General features: G+C 37.0%; 1 protein-coding gene across 4 annotated transcripts in view; it reads left to right on the top strand.

Annotated features, from left to right (window-relative positions):
• The first annotated feature begins 6810 nt into the window (after positions 1-6810).
• The window catches only part of LOC145673430 (uncharacterized), a 573733-nt gene continuing 564336 nt past the window's right edge, over positions 6811-16207 (top strand). For 2 of the 4 annotated variants that reach the window (XM_081743130.1, XM_081743129.1), the window contains exon 1: positions 6812-7253. In XM_081743130.1, the coding sequence (XP_081599256.1) occupies positions 7239-7253 (15 nt within the window). In that variant the 5' untranslated portion in view covers positions 6812-7238. Of the gene's footprint in view, positions 7254-16207 lie in introns of all 4 variants that reach the window. The other 2 variants (XM_081743127.1, XM_081743126.1) reach the window with 2 other exon arrangements.

The raw sequence follows: 16207 nt of genomic DNA on the forward strand, positions 1-16207 counted from the left end.
GCGAAAGAAGTCTGTTATATTAAGAGGCATGCTTTTCATTATCAAAACTGTTCGAAGTAATACGAACATGGCTTAAGAACAGAGACGGAACTGAATTACCACTCGATTGACCTTGAGGGCAAATCACCAAAGCGTAAAGACGTAAGTTCAGCATGCATTTCTCTGGAGTTGTGTTCAGTATTCCTATCTGCCAGTCATGCTTGTTCGTAGGAGTAATATGTTACAAACCTGACCTTTCGATACAGCACAATAGCAAAAGAATAAAAGGGAAGGAATTCTTGCCCTTGTGAACGTTGGATACCACCATGTGCAATAAAACTGTCGCGTCTCCTTGAAGTGATATTTTATCGAAAATAACTCGTTTTCCTTTATATAGTCTATCCGAAGTTTTTGAGGGTTTCAAAATGAGGAAATGTTACTGACAAACAAGGACGCATTCAGGGGTGGGTCCAGGGGGTCCGGACTCCCTCTGAAACCCCAACTTTTCTGTAAATTTAGCCTAATTTTGGGGATTATCTTTTAAAATTTTATTATAATTTATCCTAATATTGAAGTCGGACCCCTCCCGAAATAAATTACTGCATACGTGTCTCTGACAATTTTCAATATATTCGTTAAATAATAAAGTAAAATAACTAAATTAGGAGCAAAAAGCTTTAATAATAGTAATAATAATAATAATAATAATAATAATAATAATAATAATAATAATAATAATAATAATAATAATAATAATAATTGAAGCGAGCTTAACGAGTTTCAACCGTACGACTCAACCAACGTTTGGGTGCCTGTTCGTTCGTCTGCTCCTCTCATAAAAGACATTTCATTTTAATGAAACTAGTAAGTGCCTTCTTTTAGCTCTGCGGAGTAACTATTGCTTGGAATATGAATCTGCAAAACATAAGAGGTAAAATTAACCAAATGGTGCAAGTTTCCACTTATATATATAAAACAATTTTGCAATATCAACTACGTGAATCTTGTCCCATAAAGAAGCCGAAACCCCTACACCGAAGAGCCCTCCGAGATTTGATCATTGTCCACACGGACTGAAATTGTCATTTGAAGCCAAGACTTTAATATGAAGCCAATAATTTCTTTAAAATAGACGGAAAATTCGGAAGTTATAAGCATTTTCATATTTTTGCCTTTTCCCATAAGGGAGCCGTAGCCCCCTATACTGAAGAGCCCCCCCCCGGAGATTTGATCATTGTCCACTCGGACTGAATTTGTCATTTGGAACCAACACTTTAATACGAAGCAAAATATTTCTTTAAAATAGACGAAAAATTCGAAAGTTATAAACATGTTAACAATTTTGCCTTTTCTCATAAGGGGGCCGTATTAGCCTACACTGAAGAGCCCCACGAGATTTGATCATTGACCACTTGGACTGAAACTCTCATTTGAAACCAAAACTTTAATATGAAGCCAAAAATTAAACTTTTACATCAATTTAAACTGACTGGGTTCCGGTTCCCCCCACTATTGTTTAGTTTAGTTAAGTGGTAATTTGTGACAGCTTCACATCATCAAAAGAATGTTTCACTTCCCCTCCCCTCCCCCAGGAGTTCGTGCTGGATCCACCACTGGAATCAATAGACACTCTTCCTATTCTTTTTGTCACCCTTGATTGTGTAGGGGCTCCTTCGTACAAATAAAGAAGCGGCAATATTACAATCAAGGGGCGCTATATATTAGGTATTCTTTTAGTTACCTACCCCTAACCGCACAGGGCCATCTTTCGTAGAATAAAAAATATTACGTGATATTCCAATCATGAAAGGGGAGAGGATGCTGTAAATATATTTCTTATTCATTTTGTCTGTCCTGCTTATCAAAAATTACTTTCTGTTGGAAGGGTACTGAAATGAGAGGGGCAAAATAAAAAGTCGTACCCCCTCCTACATGGTTGCTCAAATAAGTACTAAAGAAAGCATTTTAAACTAAGATATTCAAGATTTAAACTAGGAAACTAAGATATCCTTACATTATGTAAGGATGGCATATTCAGGATTATTATTATTATTATTATTATTATTATTATTATTATTATTATTATTATTATTATTATTATTATTATTTGAATGTTTTTGGAGCACCGAAATTTTGTGAGACGAACAACGATATGTAGAGGTTTAAGATGGGTGGTCATAGAGGAGGAAAAACAGGATTTTTCTCTGTCTGACTCTCTAACGTAAAGATTATGTGCTGAAGGTAAGAAGCATCATCATTCTACAATAGGTTGCTTTTACGTAGAATATCAATTACTTGAGTTCTCCTCCTTGGGTCTACTTACCTTATGTAGTAAATTCAAAACAATTTCAATTCAATACAAATACATTGTAAAACTTTTCCGTAATTAAACATCTAGGGAAAATTAAACATTTAATAGGGACATATGTTATCAAAATATCCAAACACGTAGATAGAAGACTATCTAGTGAGAAATATTGTGAAACTTTATAAAATTCTCCAAATTAGAATTAACATTTACTGGGAAACATTCGTTATGCGCCAGCGAGGATATGGTGAGCAGTGAGCACAGGAGAAATAATTACGAAACTGTTTGCAAACAAAATTAGGGACGCTAGTGCAAGTGCGACAACGGCATTTTTTCTTTTTTTGGTATCGTCATGAGTTTTACACATACGTTACAATTTGATTCTTTCCCACATAAAAAAATAAATAAAATAACCATAGTGTAGTGATAAAAATGACAACGGCATTTCCAGGGGATCGAACCCGCTACCTTCAGCATACAGACTCGTTGCTTTAACTAACTGAGCTATTTGCTTTTTACGTGAACTGAGCCTGTTCCGGTAAAGACGATATTTCATTACGATCGTCCTACCAATTCGTCCTTTTCCATAGATAATTTCCACTATTTGCTCTATCTTTATGTTAATACTTAGCATATATTCATATATTTGGAGTTTGCAGATAATGCATATAATAAGACATACTAGAAATATTCGTTAAAAGTTTAGTTTGTAGATTTAATCCACATTTCTCTCAATGACATAGATGTCGCTGCTTCGTGTTGAAATGCAGAATTCCCTCGTGTTCTTGAAAATTTCCCACTTTAGCAGAGTTGGTAATTCTCGAGATTTCTGTCGATTTAATGTTTTTTGCTTCTAATTTCTTTATTTTAAGCTAATATCTAACACAAATATTAAAAACGGGTTTGTTATTAACCTGTCCTGCTGGGGAAACCTTCCGAAATTTCGAACATATAAAGAAAACGGAGATATTTTCAAAAAAACTTCAAAATAAAGAGACGCGTCATTTATTTTGCTCATGGTAGTACCTCCTCATCTTCATCTGTTAGCCTCTCATTGGATCTCTCTTTTTCAATCTTTACCTTCTCCGTGGTATCTTGGTGGAGACCTTAGTTGTAATCATCCCCTCTGGGGGGCTACATTCACCAATACGGCCGGTAATGAATTTTATGATGCTTATTTTCATTCCTCTTGTTATCTTCTAAATGATGGCACCCCTACTCGTATTTCCCGTCCTTCCGAATCTCCATCCGCTCCTGATCTGTCTCTCTGATCTCCTTCTCTCAGTCGACTCCTCCGTTGGGAACTCTTCGCTGACGCTTTCGGCAGTGATCGTTTCCCACTTCTTATCCATGCCTCCTCCTTCCACCCTCCTTCTCCGTCTTTGTCATCGGCTTTACCTCCCTCTCCTCCCTCCTTTACTCGCCTATACACCTCTTTAGACTGGACCAACTATCAAACCTTCCTCCAACATTTATCCTCCACACCGCCTTCTACCTCTTCCCACGACCAAGCAACCTATTTTCGACATAAAATTGCTATAAGCACCCGTAAATCACGCCTACACCCTTCTATTACCCCTTCTCCTACTCGCAGTTCCGCTCCCCCGTGGTGGACCTCTGAATGCCAAAAATGGATAAACCACCGTTTCCATGCTCAGCAAACCTATCTCCGCACCCGTTTCACAGCTAATTTTCTTCTTTACCATCGTGCCCAAGCTCTTGCGAAACGTCATATCCGCCTTTCTCGTCGATTAGCCTGGGGACGCTTCTGTTCTACTCTTACTTCCGGTACTAAACCTTCTAAACTTTGGTCCTTTTACCGTTCCCTTACATCTGGGATACATATTTCTTCCTCCTGAGTTTCCCAATTTCATGCCCAATTAGCCCCGGCTACTACTATGTTACCTCCCATTTGGTTTTCTCTTTTCTTTCAAGATCCTTCTGTTACGCCACTGGATTCACCATTTTCTCTACGTGAATTAACCATAGCCCTTTTAAAACCTAAATCCACTGCTCCCGGTAAAAATGGCGTCTCGTTTAGTCACCTTCAACATCTGCCTTCTCCCCCTTCTATCCAAGCGTTTACATCTATACAACACCGTCTGGACCACTGAACATATTTATACCCTCTGGGAGGAATATGTTGTTGTTCCTATCTTAAAGCCAAATAAAACCCCTGGGGTAGCTAATCATTACCGTCCTATAGCTCTTTCTTCCTGTTTTTTAAAAGTCTTTGAGCATCTTCTTAAAAATCGACTGCAATGGTTTGTGGAACATCATAATCTACTGTCCCAATATCAGTTTGGATTTCGTGTGGGGCGCTGTACTTACGACTGTCTCACTACTTTGGTTTCTGATATCTGGTTGGCTTTCACTCAACGTAAATCTCTGTTTGCAGTGTTTTTAGATCTTGAACGTGCCTACGATACTGTTTCCTTTTATTCTCTTTTAGACGAACTCTGGCAACTAAGACTTCCTCCTAAATTTATTCGTGTCACACATAATTTACTCATCAATCGTACTACTTACACCCGCATTCATCATCATATACTTCCTCCAGACTTACTTCCCAAGGCCTTCCTCAAGGTTCTGTTATAGCCCCCCTTTTATTCAATTTATATATCGCTCGGCAGATCCGTCATCTTAGTAATACTTTTCGTGTTTTGTGCTTTGCAGATGATATTGTCGTATATACTACAGCCTCTTCTCCTTCCCTAGCCTCAAACCTTCTTACTACGGCTCTCACATCCTTCGCCCTTTGGTGTGATAAATATAATTTTTTAGTTAACTGGACAAAAACACATCTTGTGGAATTTACCCGGAAACGTTCTACTTCCCCTCTCAAATTAGTCATTCGTGGCGTTTCAATACCTCAGGTCACATCTGTTGAATATTTGGGCATGTACTTGGATTCCTCTTTTCGTTGGACTCCTCACTTTCGATACCTACAAACTAAAACTGACCGTTATACTCATCTTCTCCGAATGATCAGTAATCCCCGTTGGAGTGTTGACATTCGTCACCTTCTTACCCTATTCCGTCAAGTTTACCTCCCTATGATTACCTATGGCCTTTTCCTCCTTTCCCCGAAGCCTGTTAAACGTATTAAACCATCTAATTCCTCCAATATCGCACCCTTTGTCGTTCCCTCTTACTCCCTCCCACTACTGTCGCCATAGCTCTCTTTACGGAAGCACGTGTTCCTCCCCTCACAATATATGTTAAATTCCTCAGTAATACCTTCTGCCTTTCTCGCTTCCCCAGTACCTCCACTGTTTTCCTACCCAAACTCCAACTAATGTCCTACCTACATACCTCATCTCATCATCGTCCCTATCATTCCTCTCTTCCCTTTATTTATTACAGTTATACCGCTCTTTCCCCTCTCCTTCCCCTACTTTCCCGATCTCGGACTCCTTTGCCATATTTGTATGATTATTTTCTTTCACCTTTAGATCTCAATATCGAACTTAACCCTTACCCTCCCTCTTCGATTAGTCTCCGATACCGCAGTATTTATGTTTCTATTTTCCATTCCTGGCTTTCGCACTTCCCCTCCAACACCCGCTATTTATATACAGATGGCTCTAAATCACGTGACTGTGTCAGTTCGGGTTTTTACGATTCTTTTCTCAATCAACATTTCAGTTACAAATTGCCCCCTTCTACTACTATCTTTCAAGCCGAAGCTTACTCTGTAGCTGTTGGCCTCCGCCACTCTCTTCACCATTCTTATGCTATAGTATGTCTCGTTACTGATTCCAAATCCCTTCTTTTCACATTACAATCATACCCTTGGACTTCTACAACTGACCATATTATTTTAGAGATCAAATCGTTGGTAGCTCTACGTATCACTCATGGCTATTCTACTTTCTTTTTTACTCGTACAAAGTCATGTGGGTGTCGTTGGCAATGAATCAGCGGACCGCGCTGCACGTGTTGGAAGTTTGTTTGGTCACCCGATTCCTCTCAAACTCACCCCCTCCTCTTCCGCTCCCATTCCCTTTCTCGTCATATACAGCGCTGGAAATATTATAACTCTCAAAGTCCTACAGCTACTTGGTATTTGCATTACCTTCTCCCCTCTCCTCCCCTCCATGGTTTCTTTCCACCTCCCTCTCCACCTTTCAAATCCGTATCTTACTCCAACTCCGTTTTCATGTCGCACCTACTCCCATTCGCCTCTATCGCCTCCGTCAACATCCCTCTCCCCGTTGTGACTGTGGGGTGGACCTTGGTACAACTAATCATTTGGTTTTTTCATGTCCTCTTTACTCTCTTTATCGTTCCCAGTTCTACTCTCTCTTGTATACAACTTATGGTTTGGGACCTATCGATTTGGATTCCATTCTATTCACGGCGCCGATTTTTCTTCTCAAATTTTTTCTCTTTTACCTCTCTACAAATCGCATGTTTTCCTGTAGTTAATAGTGCTCTCTCTTGACAACAGCTTATCTATTAACTTTCAGAGAGTTTATTCTCTACCCTCTTTGACCTATCTTACTGTTTTGTTGTTACTTCTGTAAATTGCCGCTAGGTCTTATTCAAGACGGAGGCAACATCTCTGCGTCATATTCGGCGCAACAGGAACAGGACTCCTGTGTGAACCTCTCTGTCCGCGCCTAGCGGTCGTCTTTCTGTCTGCACTTTGTATTGAGTCTCGGGTCGTGGTTGCTTGAAATGTGAATGTCGACGGATAATCACTTTGTGAGTGACAGCAGAATGGATAGCCATAGCAATACAAATATCTGTGCCGTGGAAAGACAACGGGAAGCAAGATATTCCTGCCAACCGAGGAAAAAATATTGTATCGGCTTTTGGCTTCAGAAATATAAGAAAAGATAAGAAAGAGGCGCTGGAAAGAAGATTATTGTGTTTCATATTTCCGTGATTATTTCTTGAGTTTTTATGCAGTGTTTGAATGTTGAATGACAAGAGGATAAATTGAATGGGTGTTAGATGGGTAAGTAGATAGACGTAATATATATAGATAGATACCGCATGCATATAAATACAGAAAAAGTATTTTCTAAAAATGATTATAAATTTAAAAAAAATAAATAGGCAGGAAAATACATAGGACCTAACACATGAAACTAGTTCTTGAAAAGTATGTACTGTACATTAGTAAAGAAATACCTTTAGACAGTGGCGTATTTCAAGAGGTATTGGTGAAGGTTGTAACTCCTCCCATTGAGTCTTTCATATACTATTGAAATGGAAAGTTTTTAGCTTTTATCTTGGATCAGCAACAATCTTTCTGTGTGGAGGAGGGACTTACACGTACGACGATAGATCACAATGTTTAGAAAATGTAAATGAGTAGAGAATATACATACCCAGGCAGTGGTCCCCATCTTCCCCAAGTGCATGAACACAATCCCCTCAAGATTACCATTTTTCCCATTTACCGTTCTCCCCCCGCAAATTTACCAAATTTTTAAATGACAATTACTTATTTTAAAATGTTATTCATGCTAAGTTCTCCTTTATAATTAGTGTCCATTAAAGCATCATTGTCGTACATTATAATTAAAATTCGATTGTGCCACTTTCAATGACAAATTATGTCACTCCTCTTAAAAAAATAATAGGCGCAACCTGTGCCCCAAAACCTGACTGTGGGAATCTCTAATCCAGAGAAGGCTAGAAAATGAAGTGTCTTTGTTTAGAATCTTCCCCAACCCTCTAAAACACCCCCTCACATCAACTAAAATTTCGTTACACATCCCTGGGCATAACAAAATATATTGCTTTTTTGCATTCGTGAAAAAAATATATATCATTATTCTCAATGCTTCCCGTCTTGTGTTTTGAACACCCCACAAAGTAAAAGTTCCAGGCGTACCTACTGATTAGACAAGAGACTTAGGTGAGATCCCCGATTGCAATACGTACTCCCATGCGCAAAAAAATTGCGCGTATACTGTAACTCACGATTTTTCGCAATTATTTCATTTTCCATATGTTTATGGGTAAAATTTAGTTATTAGTAAGTGGAGATAATAGAAAGCAATCCATCTAAGGAGATATTTCCAAAAAATATAATAAAATAATAAAAATATAAGCAAAAAACAAAATTATGTTCGGTTTTGTGTATACTGGCAATAATGTTTTCGAGGGAATTTTTGGAGTAGCACATCACGATTGCAGAGGGAATAACAAGATTGGTAGGAGAAGAACTGAACCAAGGAACGAGAAATTGGAGTAAAATATTGCATTTATTTGCTTAAATCTAGGGTGTAAATTGTCTGCCAAATATAAATTAGCTTCTGTAATCAAGATGTTTACGGAAATATATAAACAAAGAGAAAACCTGTTGTCTTAAGTTTGGAAGTGACATGCTCTATAGCCATGAGCATTTATTTCTTAAGAAAAAGTTAGGCAACAAAAGAAAATCTGTGTAGTCAAGTGGGTAGAGTGACGGACTAGTAATTCTTATACTGTTTTGACACCAGATCGAATCCCATCCGGTCCTGTTCAATTTTTTTCTTTACAAAACATTGTAGAAAGTGTATAATTTTTATGTTAATAAAACTGAAACAATACAATTAGGAAATAACTTTTTGTTTCCTCTGATGACGTATTTATTTAGAATTAGTGTACTATTAGTAATACCGATTGCTTTCAGTTTATGGTGTTGTATAGCTTCCTTTATCATCCTCTTTTCTTGAAAAAAAAAATTGTCTCCAATAAAGTATGAAAAATATATATAGTTAGAAAGAGACATCTTAGTATCAAACGTGATTTATCGTGATGAAATAAACAAGTTTCCCGTTATTAAAAAAGAAAACTATAGAAAATCATTGAATTTGGTCTTAAGGTTTTTATTATGCTATATATATTCTTTATAAGACTATACTTTATAAGGCAAGATGAGCGATCATACCCTCAAATTTAGCTAGTGAGTGAAAGATGTTTTAGGCACAAATATTTTGACAGGTTTAGGTGCATGAAACACCAATACGCCATGGTCTTGACCTTCGTTTATTTCACATTATTATCCGACATATCATAGCAGGTAAAAAGCAGCATCAATCGGCAAGAAGAAAAATGAAATGAAATCTTTAAGTTTTACGTCCCACGGTTATACCGGTTAGGCTAAAGGAGACGGTGATGATGAGAGATGAGTGAAATGGTGGAATGAAGAAAGTGGGAGGAAACGGGAGAGCCCCGAGAAAACCCACGAGCACGGTGTTTGTCCACCACAAAGTCCACACGGCGCGAGCTGGGATCGAACCAGAGACCCCAGGCACCGGAGGTGAACGCTCTACCACTGAGCCACCGCGCTCCCCAATCGGCAAGAAGAATTGCAAGTTGTGGTCTTAGTCTGTTTTTGATGCTCCGGCCCCCGCCAAGTGAACTTTGTGGTGGACAAACACCGTGTGCGTGGGTTTTCTCGGGGTTCTCCCGTTTTCTCCCACTTTCTTCATTCCACCATTTTCATTCATTACTCATCATCACCGTCTTCTTTAGCCTAACCGGCATAACCGTGGGACGTAAAACTCAAAGATTTCATTTCATTTCATTTTTTTGATGCTCCGGACTCGATCGCCTAGCACGCTCGTCTATACCTTGACTCATACGTCTATCATTCAGTGCAGGCACATACCCAGCTTTTCTTTTCGGAGGGGACCCAACACGAATCCTCGTAAGCACGTAATTCTAATGTTTCAAAAATATCAATATCAATAATAATAATAATAATAATAATAATAATAATAATAATAATAATAATAATAATAATAATGCAACAGTTCTGTATTTCTCTTAAACGTTTCTTACTTGTCATTTATGAACCGGTCAAACTTAATTCTAACTCATACGAAATCAAAAAATATTTTCTAGAGACATGTAAGGAAAACTGTCTGCTACGTATATCACATAACAAAAATAGCAAATTGCAACGAGTGTATCGTTTTAATACAGTAATGTTATAAACAGACTGGAAACGAAATTGTAATCCCATTTAAAAGTGTTCTTTAATTCCACCTGGTATCAATGGCATTACGGTATATTCTTACAAGTAACACTTCCCAAGTGTAACACTCCGATTTTGATAAAATTTGACAGGCAGATACTATACATAAAATAAACGAATACATGTTTTTTATTTTCTGCGGAAAAACTGTTTTATGGGGGCAAAAGCACTCACCCAAAATTTTGAAAGTTGACGCTCGAAAGACAAAAACAAGTGGACCAAAGTGTAAGAAATTGTGCACAGATATGGCAGACGTAAAATGAAGGAATGCGTGTTTTGTATTTTCCTGGAAAAAACGGTTAGGTGGGACGCAGACCCCTCCAAATCTTTGATCATGAAATATCAAAAGTGCTAGTAACAATATGTCTGATGTGTGTAAAGGACGAAGAATTCCGATGACACTTTGTGTATGGACAATACGCAAAAACTAAACAAATGCCTGTTTTAGGGGACAAAATCCCCCATCCAAAATGATGAAAGTTGACGCCCGAAAGGCAAGAAGAAGTGAACCGAAATGAATGAAATTGTGCACAGATATTGTAGACGAAAAATGAGGGAATATGGATTGCGTATTTTCCTGAAAAAAAGAAAAACGTTTCTCTGGGACACAGACCCCTCCAAAACTTTGATCGTGAAATATCAAAAGTGCTAATAACAGTATGTCAGAAGTGCTTAAAGGACATGAAGAATTGGAACGACACATTGTATAGGGACAATACGAAAAAAAAAAAAAAAAACGGGTTTATTTTCTGCGAAAAATTGGTTTTAGGGGGCAGAATTCCCCACCCAAAGTTTTGAAATGGTGCACAGATATTCTAGACGTAAATTGAGGTAATTGTGTTTCGTATTTTCCTGGAAAAAAGCGATGGAGTGGGGCACGGACCTTCTAAGCTGTTGATTAGGAAATATCAAAAGTGCAAATAAGTATGTATACGTCAGAAGTTCCTAAAGAGTATGGAGAATTGCAACGAAACTTCGTATGGGGACAATCTGCAAAACAATAAATGAAATGCATTTTAATTTGTATGAAAAAACAGTGTTGGGGCCTAGAGCCCCTCCAAAAAGAAAGTTAATATTACCGTAAAAGTGCAGGAAGGAGTGGACCGAAGCAAATGAAATTGTGTGTAGATATTGTATAGACTGTATGTAAAATAAGGGACTTTCGTGTTTTAAAGATGTCCCTATCAATTTTGGCACATCAACAGCAAACAGGAAATTAATCGGCACGTGTTTTTGTTTATGCGGAAAAACATTGTAAGGGTTAAAGTTGCCTCGTGAAATACTACAAAATACGCTATACTGTTTATGCTTGTTGTTGATCTGCCAAATTTGAAGAAATCTGATGGAGACACTTGTGAAACACGAGAGGCTTTATTTTTCATATCCAATATCTACAGACAATTTCATTCGCTTCGGTCCAATCCTTCCGACACTCAACGCCTCGGTCCACTCAAAGGGATTTTTTCTCTTTTCAGGAAAATACGAAGCACGTATTTCCTCATCTTACCTCTACAACATTTGTGAACAATTTCATTCAGTTCGGTACATTTTTTCTTGCCTTTCTTGCGTCAAATTTCAAAATTCATGGGGGGGGGGGACTTTTTGTCCTCTAAAACAGTTTTTTTTCGCAGGAAATAAAAAAGCCGAATTTGTTTATTTTTTGCTTATTGTCCTAACACAAAGTTTTGTTCCAATTCTTCATGTAAATTTAGGCACTTCTGACATACTGTTATTAGCACTTTTGATATTTCATGATCAAAGGTTTGGAGGGATCTGTGCCCCACCTAACCGTTTTTTCCAGGAAAATACAAAACACGTATTCCCTAATTTTATGTCCGCAATATCTGTTCACAATTTCGTTCACTTTGGTCCACTTGTTTTTGCCTTTCGAGCGTCAACTTTCAAATTTTGGGTGAGGGCTTTTGCCCCTAAAACCGTTTTTCAGCAAAAAAAATAAAAAAAGCACTTATTTGTTTATTTTATGTATAGTATCTACCTGCCAAATTTTATTAAAATCGGAGTGTTACACTTGGGAAGTGTTTCTTATTAGAATTATAACAACAACGCATTGTCCACAGTTTGGACACTGACTCAAAGTAATCTGACATAAAAAAAAAAAACTCAAAAGGGAAAAAGTAGGTTTATTAAAAAGTGCTTGAGGTTTGGTAAGGGACAGCTTCCAGGACCTCACGCTGGATACGTTACTGAGTCAATGCATTATATTTGTTTCTTGCAAAGATGATAATTAGATGCGTAATGTGTAAAATTATATCATAGTTTGACTTTTTATAGGTCTTTCCTTAACACATCCATGTTATCCGGCGTTCTGCCTGCCTGTTTTATGTCGGATAAGCGAAACTCTACTGTATTTTTAGATAGCATATACACATGAGCTAGAGGTCTGCACGGGCCGGAATTTTTAGAACGGACCCGGCCCGTCCCCTTTAATTTATAATCTATAGGAATTAGCGGATTAAGGGCGGAGCCAATGGAGCCCAGGGCCCCCAGCTGAGGGGGCTCTTTAAAATCCCTCTGTTTAATACTTACGCTCGCGGTATCGCTAGATTTAAGTCTTTGCATCAGCAGCATTTACCTGTTAATAATGAATGCAATTATTTAATTGTTAATAATGAATTTAACTAAACTAATTATTGTAAACTTGAAGCACATTCAAATATTACAGCATAGTTCTCGGTAGTTCCATAAGTAATTTCAGAGACCACGGTGTTTCAGTGGTAGAGCGTTCACCTTTGGTGCATGGAGTCCTTGGTTCGATCTATGCTCGCGCCAAGTGAACTTTGTGCTGGACAAACACTGTGTGCGTGGGTTTTCTCGAGGTTCTCCCGTTTTATCCCACTTTTCACATTCCACCATTTCATTCATTTCTTATCATCACTGTCTCCTTTAGCCTATCCGGCATAATCGTGGGACGTAAAACTTAAAAATTTCATTTCAAATCATTTCAATAAAAAAACAGTTGCAGGAAGTATGTAATTTCGAATAAAACAAACTACTATATACAATTCTGAGTATATTATTCTTTTATGAAATTCTCGCGAACCTTATTTCTAAATTGAAGGGTAAGAAGACTAAATTCATTCTCTTATTATTATAGATCCATTTCAATTGAAGCAGTTGGAATAGTTGAAAAAAAAAAAAAAAACATACCCTATATTCCAGTGTGCCACAATCGGTATAACGCGGCACACTGGTGTGTCCAGCAAAGTGAACAGTGTGACGCAAACTTTTTCCTATTATTTGCAAGAATATTTGTCGAGTTCCTGTTATTATTATTATTATTATTATTATTATTATTATTAACAATTTTTCCATGGATCAGCTGTCTGTATACGGTTAAGCAACCACAAGTATCACATTGAAGGAATGAGTGTAATTATTTACTTTAATAGTAATACAAAAGTCTATTTGCTTGTATATTCTACCGGTAATAACTGCATCCGTCTAGAAAGCTAGAACTAACAACAAAGGGATACCAAAATGTGATCACACACCGCCCCAAATCGTGGGTGCCACAAGTTCTCTTCTACGCCTTAGAACAATAAGGGCTGTAGCGTTCAGGGAGAGAGAGAAACAACTTAATTCCATTGCAGTTATATGCTTATTAAATGTTAACTTATATTTATAAATTATGTAAGTGATCGTATCGTTTTCTCTTTATTATTATTATTATTATTATTATTATTATTATTATTATTATTATTATTAATAATAATAATAATAATAACAATAATAATAATAATTCTTATTATTATACATTTCTTAATACGTTGATTGCCATGTGTATGGAATTCCATACACACGGCTGTCCTGTACAGTAGAGCGTGATTATTTTCCATACGCAAACAATGTAGATATTCCAAGTTTGTTGTGTTCGTTCTATAGGTGTGTATGTAATTAGATACATATGGCGTAGAAATCAAAATTTAATGTCCATGCCACGTATATGAAAAACCATACACAAAGACATTTATGAACAAAGACATTGCGTTTGAGTTTAACGTCTCGTTCAGCAACGAAGCTATATGAGACGTCGGCCTACTGATTAACGTGGAATCCGAACCACGTGAGCTCTCGCCGGGAATCGAAGCCGGGTCTTCCACTCCAAAGGCGCGTACGCTAACCACTAAGGAGCTTATGAACAGAGACATTTATGAGCTAAAACAAAGGCGAAAACAAAGATGTGTGATGTGATTTTGAGTTTATCGTCCCTTTCAGCAGCGAAGCTATATGAGACGTGGACCTACTGATTAACGTGAAATCCGAACCACATGAGCTACCGCCGGACGAAAAGAAAGACCTTTGGAATTGACAATTGTTTGGACATTCCAGTCGAACCTACCTAATATTAACAACGTTTCTACGATAATTTCGTAACATTGTATTATTTCTTTTGTTGATTAGCTTGGTTAGGCTTATTTAAACACTTTCTTCTTTGCACCGACGTGTCACATCTCTTGGATGAAGATACACTAGCTCTCACTGGAAATCTAATCCAGAACCAATGCACTTGAACCATTTGACCACAACAAGGCACATTTAAAAAGAAGTTTCGATTTTGTTCGGAAAATTGTGATTAGGTGTAACATTTAAAAATATATTTAAGAAAGGGTACGGAGTAAACGCACTGTACTTTCTCGCTCGAATTTTTTACACTGACTTATGTTAGGCTGCAACTGTTATTGAAACATTTATTTGGGAAATTGCGAATAAAATAAGTTTTGGAAAACTTTGCTAGAAGAAACTTCAGGCCCAAAAGTAAAGTACCCATTGGTCATATTTCCGTTAGAAATAACTTGATCCATATATTAGAATTATAAAGGATATAATTGTATGTGAACTATAAGCAAAAGCGTCTGAGTAATTTCTGAGAAAATTATGCAAAAAGTCACCCCCTAGAATAAATTATCCCTTGTGGATCTTTCCAGTATAAACGAGCTATGCTATATTGTTAGTGTTTTCATAAAACATTTATTTATGAAATACGAACACAATCGCCTGAGTCGTTCTTGAGAAAATCGCAGGGTAAAACTTACTGTCAAAAATAATATACCATTTCTAGATTTTCCAGATGAGGGAATTATACCATATAGCTAGGTTATTTATGTAACACGTATTTATAAAATATGAACAACAAACATCTCCTGAGTTGTTTTTAGGAAGGTCATCGGGAAAAGCTTACCCCCAAAGGTAAACTCTTCTATCTGTAATTTTGACAGTATATCGAGTAATTTTTAAGCAAATCGTCGGGAAAAATTTCACTGTCAAAGTAAACTATCTCTTTTGGATTTTTCTTTTCGGAACAAGCGAGTTATTCCATATTGTAAGATTATTACAGAAAATATTTTTACTGAAATTAGAACAAATTTGTCTCAGTTATTACTGAGACAATTGTCCAAAAAAAATCAACCCTTGAGAAAACCACTTCTTCTGTATGTTATCGGAATAAATTATTTATGCTCTATGTTAGTTTATTAATGAAATATTTCTTTACGAAATATGAACAAAATTGCCTGAGGCGTTAATGGGAAAACCATCGGGGGAAAGCTCACCCTAAGATTAAGCTACTCCTTCGAACGAGTTGTCATATTGTTAGGTAATTAATAATACGTTTATTTATGAAATGTGGTTGAGAAAATTGTGCAAAAAGAACGCATACCATACAGTAAATTACACCATATATATTTTTTCAGAAAAATTATTCATATGTGGTGGAGATTTGTTAATAAAATATATATTTATCAAAAGTAAATAAAATCGTCACAGCTTTTTTTTATTTGAGAAAATTGAATTATTTTAAATTTTAATCCTTCAGTAAATTACCCTTGCTTTTAGATGTCGAAGGACATAAAATTCGAAAGATATTATGTTATTAAAACGTTATGTCTAGAATTCGGTGCAGATACGTTGAACAGTAT

Source organism: Thermobia domestica, chromosome 16 (assembly GCF_964235325.1).
Source record: "Thermobia domestica chromosome 16, izTheDome1.hap1.1, whole genome shotgun sequence".
NCBI classification, from domain to species: Eukaryota; Metazoa; Arthropoda; class Insecta; order Zygentoma; family Lepismatidae; genus Thermobia; species Thermobia domestica.